Source organism: Schistocerca nitens, chromosome 2, assembly GCF_023898315.1.
Source record: "Schistocerca nitens isolate TAMUIC-IGC-003100 chromosome 2, iqSchNite1.1, whole genome shotgun sequence".
In the NCBI taxonomy this organism is placed as follows: domain Eukaryota; kingdom Metazoa; phylum Arthropoda; class Insecta; order Orthoptera; family Acrididae; genus Schistocerca; species Schistocerca nitens.
The window spans coordinates 1,065,450,024-1,065,465,358 of NC_064615.1; the positions used below are offsets into that span (position 1 = coordinate 1,065,450,024).

At 40.9% G+C, this 15,335-nt stretch overlaps 1 protein-coding gene across 2 annotated transcripts in view; it reads right to left on the reverse strand.

Moving 5' to 3' along the window:
• Positions 1-1,193: 1,193 nt before the first annotated feature.
• LOC126237442 (inactive peptidyl-prolyl cis-trans isomerase FKBP6) overlaps positions 1,194-15,335 on the reverse strand; it is a 59,103-nt gene continuing 44,961 nt past the window's right edge. Inside the window, exons 8-9 of one of the 2 annotated variants that reach the window (XR_007545073.1) lie at positions 5,075-5,599; positions 1,194-4,067 (exon numbers count right to left, since the gene is read on the reverse strand). Coding sequence is in view for 1 of the 2 variants with exons in the window: in XM_049947561.1 (XP_049803518.1) it covers positions 5,375-5,599 (225 nt within the window). In the remaining variant the exon portion in view is untranslated. Of the gene's footprint in view, positions 5,600-15,335 lie in introns of both variants that reach the window. The other variant, XM_049947561.1, reaches the window with a different exon arrangement.

Genomic DNA, 15,335 nt, shown 5'->3' on the forward strand with positions numbered 1-15,335 from the left:
TATGATTGACATGCCATTTGCAGTCAGATGAATGAGTACTGGCACATCCTGTATTTCCTGCGGAGGTGACAGGATACACAGGAGGAATTCGCAGCAGTTCCCAATAATTTGACAAATGTCAACTAACTCATACCAGATTTAGAAACAGCTTTCACAGTGGTGTTGCAATGTGGCTTATGCGATCTTTTACAGGTCAATGAACAAATGACTAAACTAAGCCTGCTCACTATCTTTTAATCTGTAAAGCTAAAAAATTACTAATTTAAGCAAATACACAAAACAAGATTTCTATTAAGGCAACTGAAAACTCTGTGTTCAAAATTACTAGTTTCCTAAAACTTTTTGACGTTAAGTATAGTCACTAACAAACTTGCAAACGTTTTGAATGAGGATAGGCCTTATGTTCTCAAAAATTTTAAAAAAGCGCAAATCATTTTAAGCTTACAATGGACGATAACAGTAAGAGTTTGTCGCAGTACACAGAAATGATTGAAATTTTACAATATATCAAAACACAAATGAATATTGATACAATCAATGAGAGAGTATGCACAAGTTTTCAGTTTTATATAAAAATGATTTTCATTTTGAAGCACCATGAACTTTTTCACCACAGTACCTTTCATTGTCTTCTGCATGGGCTCCTACATGCAACATCCATGAAAGAAATCTGATATGCCTGAACAATGAGGTATTGCATGAGCAGATGTTTCATTTTGTTCCAACAACTTGTGCCTTTCCAGTATGAAACCAACCGTACCACTGAAACTGTACGCCTTTGAGACAAAAGTTTACAAGACTAAAATATGTGACATACTAATGCTAAATTATACAACAAAATGGAATTTCCCCCAAGCCTCATGTTATTGGAATGGATTCCAGTAATGAATGCAACCAGCAGAACATAATCTTGCATGCCATCACCGTTACGCATAAAGCACAACAAAAATTTTCTTGTTGGTTAACTCTACACAATTAACAAGAAACATTTTCACATTAAAAATTGTGCAGTGCTTGTAAAAAGACACTGCTTAATAAAGTAATCTGACAGTGTTCACACCATTCTCCGACATGACTTTTGTACACTCCAGTGAGGAAATGTGAGAATAGAACTGTGACACTGAAGGCTGGGTTTAAAATTAGGATCATATTTGAGATGAGTGACAGGCAAGTTATAGTAACAAAGATAAACAAATTATTATATTGATGTATTTAGAAAAATATACCAAAACATGGTATGTTACACATTTGTAAAATATAAACACATTGTTTCTTACGAACTTAATTTTTATAAAAATATAAACAGTTTTTGGCAGTTTTTCATTTCAGGTTATGTTTTGGGCTATTTTAAATGAAAGTTCACTGAGCAATTGCCTTTGTTTTGTTTAAATATTGTGAGTAACGTTGCAAGGGTTTGAGTGCCACGTGAAAGTTGCCTAACACTTAGAAATTGCATTAACATGGTACTGGGAGGAACTTTGCACAAATATACAGGTGTGTGCCACTGCAGGGAACATTGGTGGGCTACACTTAGGTATCAAAAGTGCCACTGAACCCACTTCTAACAAGAATGCCCCACTTAAGGAGATCATGGAACAGTAATCACAGATTGTAATTGACAATTTCAATGATGGGTGGAATACTTACAGTGGTCTCTATTGACCCTGACCAACATCAGCCCAAATGCAAAAGGTGAAATCTCAAATGTCAGTTTACTACGACCTGGACACCTGACCTACTAAGGAGGAGCTTCAAAGGGTTGCATGGCTTAAATGCTGGAAATGTTCTGGTAAAGAAAACATCCACACATAACTTATCAAACTGATACCTCTCCTTCCAGCACTCTACAATCTTAAATGTTGGGCTGTGCCACAGGACATGCATGATCCCAACATCGTCACACTATACAAAAGTAAAAGTGACGGTGAGCATGGTGATCACAATTGCTGCTGCTGAATTTCACTACTGAGTATCGTCAGCAAAGTATTCATCCATGTGATGCCAGACAGAATGGATCCCGAGTCTCAACGTGGGTTTCAAGCTCAGTGATATGATATTATCTCCACATTGCAACAAATTCAGGAAACGTGTTGTGAGCAGAAGATCCCACTGTTCATGGTTTTCATCGATCTACATAAAACATTTGACAGTCATTTTACTAGTGAACGTATTGTGTCCTCCAAATCTTCTTAAGATGACAGGGCTTTCACAATGGTATAGAGGGCGCTGTAATATTTGATGGAAGCACATCTGATCTGTTTGCTGTGCAAAGAGAAGTTGGTCAAGGTTGCATACTAGCCCCTGCCATGTTTGTATATTCTTCTCACTACTTCTCGATCTTGCTTTTGGTGAAACAAACCTGGATATACATATACAAACCAGTGTTGATGGGAAACTACAAGATGTTGCTATTCCGACCTAACCACTATAGTGAGGACTTACCTATATGTAACTTTTTATTCACAGACGATACAGCATTTGTAGCACTAACTCAAGATGACTTTCAAAGGTTTATGGACAAATCTGCTATTGTGTACAAGCTCTTCTCTACGTGGATGTAAAGAAGTCTTGAGAGTGATGCAAGGATACATGGCTATGCCTACCACAAAAATGGGTGGTTCCTTGTTGAATGTAGGTGACAAATTCTGCTACGTTGGCTCACTGGTGTTGGAGGTCTCTCTCTGGAGGATGAAATAAATGCAAGAACTGGCAAAGCAGCAAATACATTCAAGGCACTCCACATAAGAATATAGGGCAACAACCATCACATGGTGCCCACAAAAATACTAGTCTATCCAGTACATGTGCTGAGCATCCCCGTGTATGGCTTGGATATTATATGCTAAACAAGAAGTGTGTGTGTGTGTGTGTGTGTGTGTGTGTGTGTGTGGTGATGATGAAGGCATCAACGGCCGAAAGCTTTAATTGTGAGAGTCTTTTTGTTGTGCCTATCTGCGACTCAGCATCTCCGCAATATGGTTAGTAGTAACTTTCCTTCTCATAATATTGTTACATTCCATCCTGGATTTTCCATTGTTTGATTATACAAGAATGTAAGCTCAACATCTTTAATTTGCTCTTCTTACAAAATATTCTAGGGATAACATGGAGGGATCATGTGACAAATGAGACAGTCTTGAATACTTTGAAGATACTAGATATCACCGCCACCTCAAGGAACAGTGTATGTGGTGACAAGGACACTTGCATCATGTGGACCTCTCCCATCTTCCCTTACACTCACTGCTAAGATAGCACTTACCATGAGACCACCTAGAAGATCTGCACTGTGCTTGAAAGAGTGCATCAAGCACAATATGAAAACTTTTATATAGACTGCAACAAATGAAAGGGGCTCAATGAAGACTGCAGCACATTCTGGAAACTTGTCAAAGACAGCAACAAGTTCCACGACAGTACTTGGCTGCTCAACGACTTAGTTTTGAAACAAGCATGTAGACAAGCACCTATGACGAACCCCTCTTTCAGGGTGATACAAAGTTAGGTGAAGCGAAACTATTGGCAGATGTTAGATCCGGTCTGGAATTTATGTTTGGCAGTATAAATGGTGTTTTTGACGTACAAAAATGTCGTAGTAGAAAAAATGCTTTGATATATATTACTAAATCAGATCCGGAACCAATTTCAAATTGCAATGACTCGGCGCTGTCGTTTAATGTTCGTCTTCGTCGATGGGCGGAACGTACTGAATATATTGATTATACAGATTCATTTCTTGTGAACAATTGGTCTCGCATTAGATTTATTGAAATATACTTCGAATCATTTCAGGCTAAGAAGTTTGTGGTTCGTGCTCTTACCGAGTGTCACCTGAAGTATAATGGCTGGGCGGGCCGCGTGGTCCGTTGGTACAATGAGGCCTTTCGGTCCAAAATGGTTCGTAAGAAACAACTATATTTATATGGTGACACAAATATAGGCAAATCCACTCTTGTTGAGAAAATTCTATCTCGCAAACAACATGAAAATCTATTCCAAGAATATTGATTCAAAAATAAATCAACAGTAACACGGGGAGATGGAAACTTTGAACAGTTATTTTGAACCTCTGAGTATGACACCAAAACCTCTGTTGTCCACAGATGAAGTAGATTAAAAAAAAAAAAACATAGATACTCAGAATTGCTGCTTGCATACAAATTATAAATCAAATAAAGGAGATACAAAATAAGTTACATTCTCCGTGAACATTACAATCCTTTTTCAGAGTGCATACTGCAACACTGAACCCACTGAACAAAACTAAAGAGAAATCTTGTACTTTACAGTCCATCAATATGCCTAGTGGGCTCTTGCATAGGACACCTGAGTCACCAATGAAAGTGTTTTGGTGGTACTAGTTGGATCTCCCGTTAGGAAGTATATGCCATTAAGTTGGAATGAGCATCACACTGAAGGCCATTACTATAAATAGTGTAATAATGACCAGAGGAAAACAAATGTGTGCAGATCAATATTTAAACATATAAAAACCCACAAATGATGAGAAAGACTAGATTCTTCATGAACATAACTAATATCTTCACTGATATTGTGAACAAATGTTTCTTGACCAATTTAAAAAAAAAAAAGACAAAAGGTAATCTCCAGCTTCCCCATGCAGTGTTACCAAGTACTGCAATGACATTACAAACAATGAATTTTTAAATATTTCATATAACTGAAGCTTAAACTGCTTTTTAAAATAGCAGCAGAAAATAATCTCATATATTTCTACATAGCAATTATGTTTTCACAAAATACCTTGATTAAAAATAAAAAGAATGAACAATGGCACAGGGTCTACTCATCTGCTGAAATGATGGTTGACCACAAAGGTTGGTATCTGCTGACACGTGTAGAGTATGCCATAATCTCCACACGTTTGTTGATGGATGACTAGAGTGCCGAGCTAGCATGAAAAACTGCACAAACTACATTTTCAGTAAAAAATGATTCTCTGAATAGCAGCTACAAAAACAATTTAACATGAAAATCTATTCCAAGAATATTGATTTAAAAATAAATCAACAGTAACATGGGGAGATGGAAACTTTGAACAGTTATTTTGAACCTCTGAGTATGACACCAAAACCTCTGTTGTCCACAGATGAAGTAGATAAAAAAAAACCATAGATATTCAGAATTGCTGCTTGCATACAAATTATAAATCAAATAAAGGAGATACAAAATAAGTTACATTCTCCGTGAACATTACAATTCTTTTTCAGAGTGCATACTGCAACACTGAACCCACTGAACAAAACTAAAGAGAAATCTTGTACTTTACAGTCCATCTATTTCAGTGTTTGTAAGCTAATAGTAACAGTCTTTAATTTCATTTCCAAGCAAGGCCAATCGCCGGATATGGGAATCACTGAGGAGGAGGTTTCACAACATAAATTTGCCGTTGCCCTTTGGTGAATGACACTTGCCACTGAAGCCCACGCTTTTCTGCTTCTGTTTTGAATGCTGCCACCTCTTCATGTGTCATGCCACTTGGCAATGGCAGAGTTTGAACATTTGGCTGTTTAACAAATGAATCAAGCCATTTTTTCACATCGTTTGCAAATGCAGAAATACTGTAGTTTTCTTTGCCCTGAAAAAGAAAAGAAGAAGTATTTCATTCTCTAGTCACTAGATACTGCACAATGAATCATCTAAAGTCAATTGCTAACAAAGAGAACATATGGTTTCTTTAAAAATTATGAGCAAAGAAACATTTTAACTTACAAATCAAAAAATATGCTAGCCTCACTTTTTTTTATGAGGCAGTGCTCTTACGGTTGAATAATGTAAGCAGTCTCTACAAAACCTGCTCATTGCCCCAACCTATCACGACTGCTCACGGTATTTTGAACTTGAAGGGAGGGAGGGAGGGAGGGAGGGAGGGAATTATTGTTTGATGTCCAATCGACAATGAGGTCATTAGAGACAGAGCACAAGCTCGAATTGGTCCAAGGATGGTGAAGGAAATCAGTTGAACACTTTCAAAAGAACCATCCCAGCATATTCCTGGTGTGATTATACCAAAATCAGGATGGTCAGATGCAGATTCAAACAGTCATCCTCCCAGGTATAAGTCCAGTCTGCTAACCACTGCACCACCTTGCTCGGTTGTTGAACTTCAAAAAAACTCTTAGTAAGTTTCACGTCAATTCACATGGAACTAATAACTGATAGATGGTTATTAGATACAAGGTCTTGTGATAAAAACATCCTCCATTTTATTCTCTCTCTTACATCTACTGGTCCTGTATTTCAAGACAACAAATGTGGGACACAGAGCAAAAGTGACAGACCAGAGCTTTGAGAAAGTTTATGAAGATAGTTTGGATGACTTATCTGAGATAACATGCATCACAAAGGCAGGAATCAAGTTTTTGTATTGCATATGGTTTTAATATGTCACTGAGATTCAAAATGAAAGAGCCATTGTCATACCCAGTAAATAGTACTGGATAATTCAACAGCATTAGACAATATGCTTGATTATGACATGAAACTGTATTGAACGAGCTCCACACTCATCACCCATGAGGTCAACGTGTATGATTCCTCCAGGTCGATGTGTATGATTCCTCCAGCTTAAGATGACCTCCAATAACCATCTGCATCATAAGTATCAGACATCACGAACCTGAATTAGTAAACATTTAAAACACTCCAGAATGAGATTTTCACTCTGCAGCGGAGTGTGCGCTGATATGAAACTTCCTGGCAGATTAAAACTGTGTGCCCGACCGAGACTCGAACTCGGGACTTTCGCCTTTCGCGGGCAAGTGCTCTACCAACTGAGCTACCGAAGCACAACTCACGCCCGATACTCACACTACTTAACATCCTAGTAGAAAGTGAACAAGTACACTCCTCTGTTATCATTGAGGGGGAATTACATTCAAGCTCAAAAAGAAGCATTTGATACACATAAAACCACGAGACAGCTAATTAGAAATGTCACAATCCATTTCTCACACCTAAAAAAAAAAAAGTGCCATCAAATGCCTACCAGATATCAATAAACACCTGGTGGCAGACTCTATGACTATTTGTTGTTTTCTAATTGTTTATTCCATGTTGTTTGAATACTGCAAAGTTTATGGTTTTTGTACATATTATCAGCTTCTCTATATTTTAAAGTGAAAAATGGTTAAGAATAGAAGTCTTCAACTGGATGTAAAAGAAGAAAGAATAATGTGGAAATTACCTTAGTATACTATCTACTTTGTTTCCTTCTCTATGCACTGAAGATAATATGTAGCTTAACAATAATCCCAACTGACAGCTGGAATTATATAAAACCATCAAATTCAATTTTTTGCTATTACATAATCATCACACTGTATTCAGGTTTGCCTAACAATGCATTCTTCCAATGGAAGCTTCCTTAATATGTAATTACGACAATGAACTTCATAGAGCTAAATCGCTTTATAAATAGTTGTGCCTTAAGGGGTGAAATACAATGAAATTATATTGATGACCACTTGATATGAAAAACTACAATGGGAAAATAACAAGTAAAACAGAGGTGCAGTTCAAAGACCAACTGTGGTGGCTGTGGAAACATCAGAGTGAAGATTACAAATGCTTATGAAAATGAGTGACACAGGAGACAAAAGATATGAGAATGAAATGGGAAAATAGCTTTGGTAAATAGAAATGTGTGGCAAGAGCAAAATATTTGCAGGGCTGATAGGATAATAAGAGCTTTCAGATTTCCTGTTGTAGCTGCCTCACTATAACTTGTCAGGTCACACACACTGCCCAGTCACGTTAATGTGAATAACTATCTTTTGCAGCATGGACAGTTGTGAGAAATCCAGGAAGGTAGTCAATGAAGTTCTGAAAGGTACCGACAGGAATAGAGAGCCATGCCGACTCCAGCACTGTGGCCAGCTGCCAAGTTGGTCCCACATATTCTCAATTCCGAAGAGTTTGCTGCCAGAGGAGTAAGATAAAGTCATCCAGGTAGTCTCTGAGTCATGTGCATACACTGCAACCTGGGTGAAACGTTGCACTGTCTTGCTGATAGATGTCATTATGCCACACAAAAACAAACTGCATGTGGGGGTGGACATGGTCCCCATGGATAGATACATATTTGTGTTGATCCACTGTGCCTTCCCGAATGACAAGATCATCTAGGGACCGCCATAAAAACATTCCTCACACCATAATGCTACCTCCTCTGGCCTGGACCCTTCTGATGGTTGTTGCAGGTTGTTTGCTATCAGACATTTCATGTTGCACACTCCAACAACAATCTGTTCAATGGAGCACAAAATGCGATTCATCTGAAAAGGCCACCTGCTGCCATTCAGTGGGCATCTGAGTGCAGTATTGGTGTGCAAATTCCAGCCTTCGTCACCGACAAGCAGCAGTCAGCAGGGGTGCATGAACTAGGTGCCTGCTGTGGAGACCCATATGCAGCAACTTTAGCTGAACTGTTTTTGAGGAGGCAGTGTTGGTATCCCCTTGGTTCACCTGGGTAATAAGTTGCTCACCAATTACATCTCTCACATCTATTCACCCGTACACATCTCTGCAACCACTGTTCACTCCTGTTATCTATGGCCCATGATGCAGCACAGTTGCAACTATGAACGTGTGCACCATAACTGGCAAGCAGTTTTTCATGCCTAATCTTCAGTGGAGGGACTCCAGCCTCCACCAGGATGCTCATTACTGGATTTGTTCTAAAAGCACTTGTCACTTGGCAAACACAAGAGGGGTGCACTGTGTCGAATAAATGCAACACTGAGGGCACCTGAGGGCGTAGAGGTGCTGTCAGCAACTCCACTGACGAAGGTGAGGAAGCCAAGTCAATCAGGCATCGAAAACCAGCCCTAAGAATCAATAGTGGATCGTCATTAAGGCAAAGTTCTGGTTCTGGATGAATGGTACAACTTTGACAGAAGTGCATAACACCCGACTTTGTGGCTGAAAACTGGAAGCCGTGGGCTAGAGCCCATGACTGTGCCTTGTGGATCGTTCCTTGTAGGCGCCGCACAGCAACACCAGTGCTGGAGCAGCAGTACAAAATGCAGAAGTTGTCTGCAAACAGAGAAGGTGAGACAGACGGTCCTACAGCTGCCGTTAGGCCGTTAATAGCCACTAAAAATAGTGAGTTACTCAATACAGAGCCCTGCGGGACACCATTCTCCTGGATATGGGGGAACAATGGGAGGCACCAACCTGTACACGGAAAGTATGGAGCGAGAGGAAATTGTGGATAAAAATTGGCAGCGGGCCCCGGAGACCCCACTCATACAATGTGGCAAGGACACGATGTCGCCAGGTCATGTCGTTTTTGTAAGCCAAAAAAGACAGCAACAAGGTGTTGGCACCTGGAAAAGGCTGTTTGGATGGCAGACTCAAGGGACACAAGATTATCAGTGGTAGAGCGACCCTGGCGGAAACTGCCCTGGCATGACCCAAACCAACTGCTGACACACCATACATTCTAGTAGCTTACAAAGAACATTGGTGAGGTGATGGGCCGATAGCTATCCACATCAAGCGAGTTTTTACTGGGTTTGAGCAGCAGTATGATAGTGCTCCCCCACCACTGCGATGGAAAGATGCCATCGCATCCAATCCGGTTGAAGATGACGAGGAGGTATCACTTGCAGTAAGGTGAGAGATGTTTAATCATCCTACTGTGGATCCGATCTGCCCAAGGAGCTGTGTTGGGGCAATGTGCAAGGGCACTTTGGAGCTCCCACTCTGTAAATGGAGCGTTATAGGGTTCATTGTGGCATGTAGTGAACGAAAGGACTTTCCCTTCCAGCCGCTGTTTGAGAGTGCAAAAGGATGGGAGGTAATTCTCTGACACAGAGGCTCGAGCATAGTGTTCAGCAAAGGGCTTGACAATTGCTTTCGCTTCGGCAGATAACATGCCATTGATGGCAACGCCAGGATACCTGTTGGCTGTTGGGGTCTGGTACCCAAAAACATGTCTGATCTTTGTCCAGACTTGGGAAGGTGATGTATGGCACCCAATGGTTGACAGGTACCTCTCCCAACACTCCTGTTTCCATTTTTTTATAAGCTGGTGGACGTGAGCACGCAGCCGTTTAAAGGCTGTTAGGTGCTCTAGGAAAGGGTGCTGCTTATGTCGCTGTAGAGCTCACCGACACACTTTAATTGCCTCAGTAACTTCCGGCAACCATCATGGTACTGACTTTCACCAGGGCACCCTAAAGAACGAGGGATCACATTTTCCATTGCAGAAACTATCGTTGTAGTGACCTGCCAATGACAACATCAATGGCACCATGTGGGGGACAGCGGCAGTAGAGGTGAATGCTTCCCAGTCTGCATTGTTGAAAGCCAATCTGGGTAGGCGTCCATGGGCATGACACCAAGGGAATGACAGGAAGATGGGGAAGTGGTCACTACCACACAGGTCGTCATTTGCTCTCCAACTGATAGATGGGAGAAGGCCAGCACTGCAAACCGAGAGATCAATGGCTGAATATGTGCCATGTGCCACACTGGACTGTATGGGGGCACCTGTATTTAAGAGGCAGAGGTCGAGTTGGGACAATAAATTTTTGGCATCTCTACCTCGGCCAGTAAACACAGAGCCACGCCACAAAGGGACATGGGCATTAAAATCTCCCAAAAGTTGGAAATGTTTAGGGTGTTGATCAATCAGTGCAGCCAATACGTTCAGAGGTACTGCACCATCTGGAGGAACATACACATTGCAGACAGTTATTTCCTGCGTCGGTCATATTCTGAGAGCCACAGCTTCAAGAGGAGTTTGAAGAGGCACAGGTTCACTATATACTGACATCAGGACATAGACGCAAACTCCACATGACACTCTATTATATTTGATATGGTTCTTGTAATATCCCTTGTAGCCACCAAGGGCAGGGGTCCACATGGCCAGGAACCAGGTTTCCTGGAGGGCAATGCAAAAAGCAGGTGTAAAGCTTCACAATTGCCATAGCTCAACCAGGTGGTGAAAAAAACCACCGCAATTCCACTGGAGGATGACATGACTGTGAGACTGGGAAGGCATGAAACACTCATTGAGGCAGTCTACGCCTCAGGGTTACCTGCTGCCACCGAATGAGTACCTGTGCGATCAACATCCATTGTGTCCAAGGGCCCAGCGAGATCTAGGTCCTCAGCGGATGCCAGAATCTCCACTTCATCCTCATATGCAGAACTTGTAGGTAGCATTGGTGTGGGTACCACGGCAGTGCCTTGGTTCTTGGGGGCCTTTTTCTCTTTTTATTTCTCTCGCTGCTCCTTAGGTTTGTCTGGCTGGGAGAGCTTCACTGATTCAGTAGCTTCACTGATTCAGTCTCAAGGATTGAGGAGGACCGTGAAGCCCTACAACCAGCTACCTGTGGGTGCTTCAGCCACTGGCGGGTGTCCGTTTTGCCACTGGTAGGAACCTGGGAAAGGAGTGACCCAAGGGACCCCTTCCTAGTGAGAGGATCAGAAGACTTACGCTTCTCTGGCTGAAAAGGGGGACTGACATCCCCGATGGTTGGGAGGGGGAGTGTTGCTCCCAAAGTAGGTGGTGCAGGAGCAACAGGGAGGGAAATGCCTCCCACCATCAAAGGGGGCAGGCAGAGTCTGATGGCTCTGAGAGCCAACTGCACAAAGTGGAATGGAAGGTGCTACACCCATTGACGTAGAGGCAGCGTAAGCTGATGTCGTAAGCACAGGATGTAGCCTCTATATTTTCTCTTATCCTCAGTGTAGGTCAGTCGGTCCAGGGCCTTATATTCCTTTATCTTCCTTTCCTTCTGTAGAGTCCTACAGTCCAGCAAGCAAGGGGAATGGTGCTCTCTGCAGTTGACACAGATGGGAGGCGGGGTACATGGAGTATTGGGATGTGATATATATCCACAATCTCGACATTTGACGCTGGAAGTATAGCGGGAAGATATACGGTAAAACTTCCAGCACTTAAAAGGACCGCATTGGGGGAGGGGTATATGGCTTGACATCACAGCAGTAGACCATCACCTTGACCTTCTCGGGTAATGTGTCACCCGCGTTCCTCCAATGGTGTGGCCAGGAGGGGGAACAATTTGGAGTTGTATTTCTTAGCACTGAAGTTAGACCTTGATCGCTTAGAGACTGCTGATCTTTGACCACCAAAGATATTTATATTTATCTTTATATTCATATATATCTTTGGCTTGCCTCTGATACCCATGCCTCCATCTTTGCTACTCTCACTGTTTACCTTTCCCCTGTTGCTTCATAACCTAGGTTGTGAGTAACTGAATCCACTTTCCTTTCTTCCCCTTTTCCCCTCTCTCCTCCCTGACGAAGGAACAAAGTTTCGAAAGCTAAGATACGTAAATTTTCTGTTGTGTTTTGTGTATCTATCGGCTGTACTGAGCTGAAGTAAGTACTGGCCAGCCCCTCTATCTCTTTGTTAGAACTCAGAATGTCACAGTCAATTATGAGAAAGCATTAGGTGTAAGGAATTTTGAACAATTCCCCAAAACAATGTTATAGTATCAAAATGGACATCAGTATAATTATTTTTAGGGAAGTCATAATATTTCATACAGATATCTAGTACTTTTTAGAAAAACAAAACTGAAACTGCCGCTTGCCTTTAAACAAAATCATCCCTGACCAAGTCTTCCAATTTCATATATTTTATTATTCTTTGTGTGTACTTAATACAAACAAACATGAGAAACACTCGAGGACAACTGTTCTTCTCAGTCATATCTTTATTTGCCTGAGAATGCAAATTATTTATGAAGGGAGTATGTTGTTGACAGAACTTTCATATAATTTCTTAAAAGAAATAATATATTTTTATAAGTTGGAATGGGTGCAAATTGTCTTCTAAGTAAGAAACATAAACAGCTACTGGCTAATTTAATTTCAAATCATACAGGACATGTCAACTGACGACCATGAATTTCTCGGGGAGGGGGGGGGGGGGGGGGGGGCAAAGTTATTACAGGACATGTCAACTGACGACCATGAATTTCTCGGGGAGGGGGGCAAAGTTATATCTCTGTATCATGTGCGTTAAGAAATAAAATACTTATACTTTCATTTAATATTGGTTTTTGTAAGTGGTACACTGCTCTGAAAAATGTATATTCTGTAAATAACTCTGAAAACAGTATGTAACTAAAAAAAATATAATTAATACACCAAAGGTACTGTATACACGGCAATGTTTTGTTTTAAAGCTCCCTCTTTATATGTTCAAATTTAGTTCTCTCTCTCTCTCTCTCACACACACACACACACACACACACACACACACACACACACACACAAGGGCTTTCTTTTAGCTCACAAATTTAAGAAGAAAATACATTTTTTTATTTTTTTCTACTTATAGTTACTGCAGTCAAAGTAGGCAACATTTTTCTCTGTAGAGTGTTAGAAATTCTTCAACATTCTGCATGTTTGGCATCAGTGACTTTCTAGTGTAAAATATGTATGTTGGCAACACTGTTCCCAGCTCTCTTCTGTTTATAACAAGTGAGTGGGAGCTTGCACATTAATTATTCTGCATAGTGTTTTGCATTTTGATTTAAACTTTTTGTTAGAGAGAATAGAAAATATTGTAGTGAAAGTGTGACGTGTGTGATGTATGAAAAAAGACACAAGAATGTGGTGTTTAAGGGGGGGGGGGGAGAACCCTCACTATTGTTGCAAATCTGTCAAGAGATATTGCAGAAATGTCTTGGTCCTCAAGTAACTGTGTTACCATCACATCCATTGCGCAGGAATTGCTATACTCACTACAACATGAAATTTAGTTGTAACCCACTTGAACAATCACATCACCGGAATGTGAAACAGGAAGAAGACAGTGCACATATATTCCTGGGTGTGAATTTGTTGACATGCTGAATGTTAGCGTTTCTGTTGTTGCCCGTAATATATCCTCCTTAAATGGAAGATAGGAAGCACAAGAAGTAAATGGTATGTACAAAGAAAAGTGTAATAACTTGAAACAAGTTTTACACAAGCAACATCTTTGAGTCTCAGTCTGGCACACAATTTTAATCTGGCATGAAGTTTCATATCAGCACACACACTGCTGCATTGTGGAAACCATCCCCCAGGCTATGGGTAAGCCATAGCTTTGCAATATCCTTTCTTCCAGGAGTGCCAGTCTTGCAAGGTTTGCAGAAGAGCTTCTGTGAGGTTTGAAGGTTGTTATGAGGTACTGGCAGAAGTAAAGGTGCGAGGAGGGATCGTGAGTCGTGCTTGGTAGCTCAGTTGATAGAGCACTTGCCTGCAAAAGGAAAAGGCCCCGAGTTAGAGTCTCAGTCTGGCACACAGTTTCAATCTGCCAGGAAGTTTCAACATCTTCAAAAATTTGTGAAGTGTATAATGTAGATCCACTTGGTGCAGAACCTGAGGTTAGTGACATGTGCACCCAATGCAATGTGTGGTTTCAAAACCTAAACACTGCTATCCCACCAGCCCCTACATTGACAATGTACAACTATTGACACTGAGACCAGATAACTACTCCAAGTAGCAGCAGATACAGAAATGGATACCCACGTCCTCACATTATTTAATTTCAAAAGCTCGTAAATAAAGAATGAAAAAGGTATTTGGGCATACCCACACTCCACCTGTGGGCATCTGTCACAAGATAAGTTTAACATTTCTCTGCAATGTTACCAAGGTGAAAAAGATACACGACAAGATCAGTAATGAAAACGGAGAACCCAGTATTAAAAATTGATCTAACAACATTTCTACTCCTAGTGACCAAAATGGATAAAATGCCAGCCAGTGAGGGAAGTAAACACATGTATTTACTGCACAAATTTGAAACTTATTTGTATCACCGTAAATAGGAAGAATTACACCAAGCCAGACCTTATTTATTTCACTGTAATTAGGAAGAACTACATGCATATGGATCTGATGTTTTTGGGTATATGTCAAGAGCCACAAGATAAATGTTGGTTGCAGGAGTGTGGAGGGAGTCCTAATGTTGTAGGGATGACTGTTGAAGCATTACACCTTCTGGGTAGTGATCATGACGTAACCTATGCATTGTGGGGCAGAGGAGAGTTGGTGAAGAAGACAGTGGAGCTCAAGAAGTTTGTTACAGAGGTTAGGCAATGGGTAATTAAAGCAGTAGCTCATCTTCATATCTGCAGCATTTACAGACATGCCACAGCATAAGTAAAATCAGCCACATCCCAGAATAATGACATATTAGTTCTTCATTTCGACTTTGCTGAGAATCGATCTGTTCCGGCGCAGAATGAAGTTTGAAGTTACCGCTGGCATCATCATAATTGTCAATATTCACATGTGTTGCTCACTTCCTTGGAATATCACACTATTTT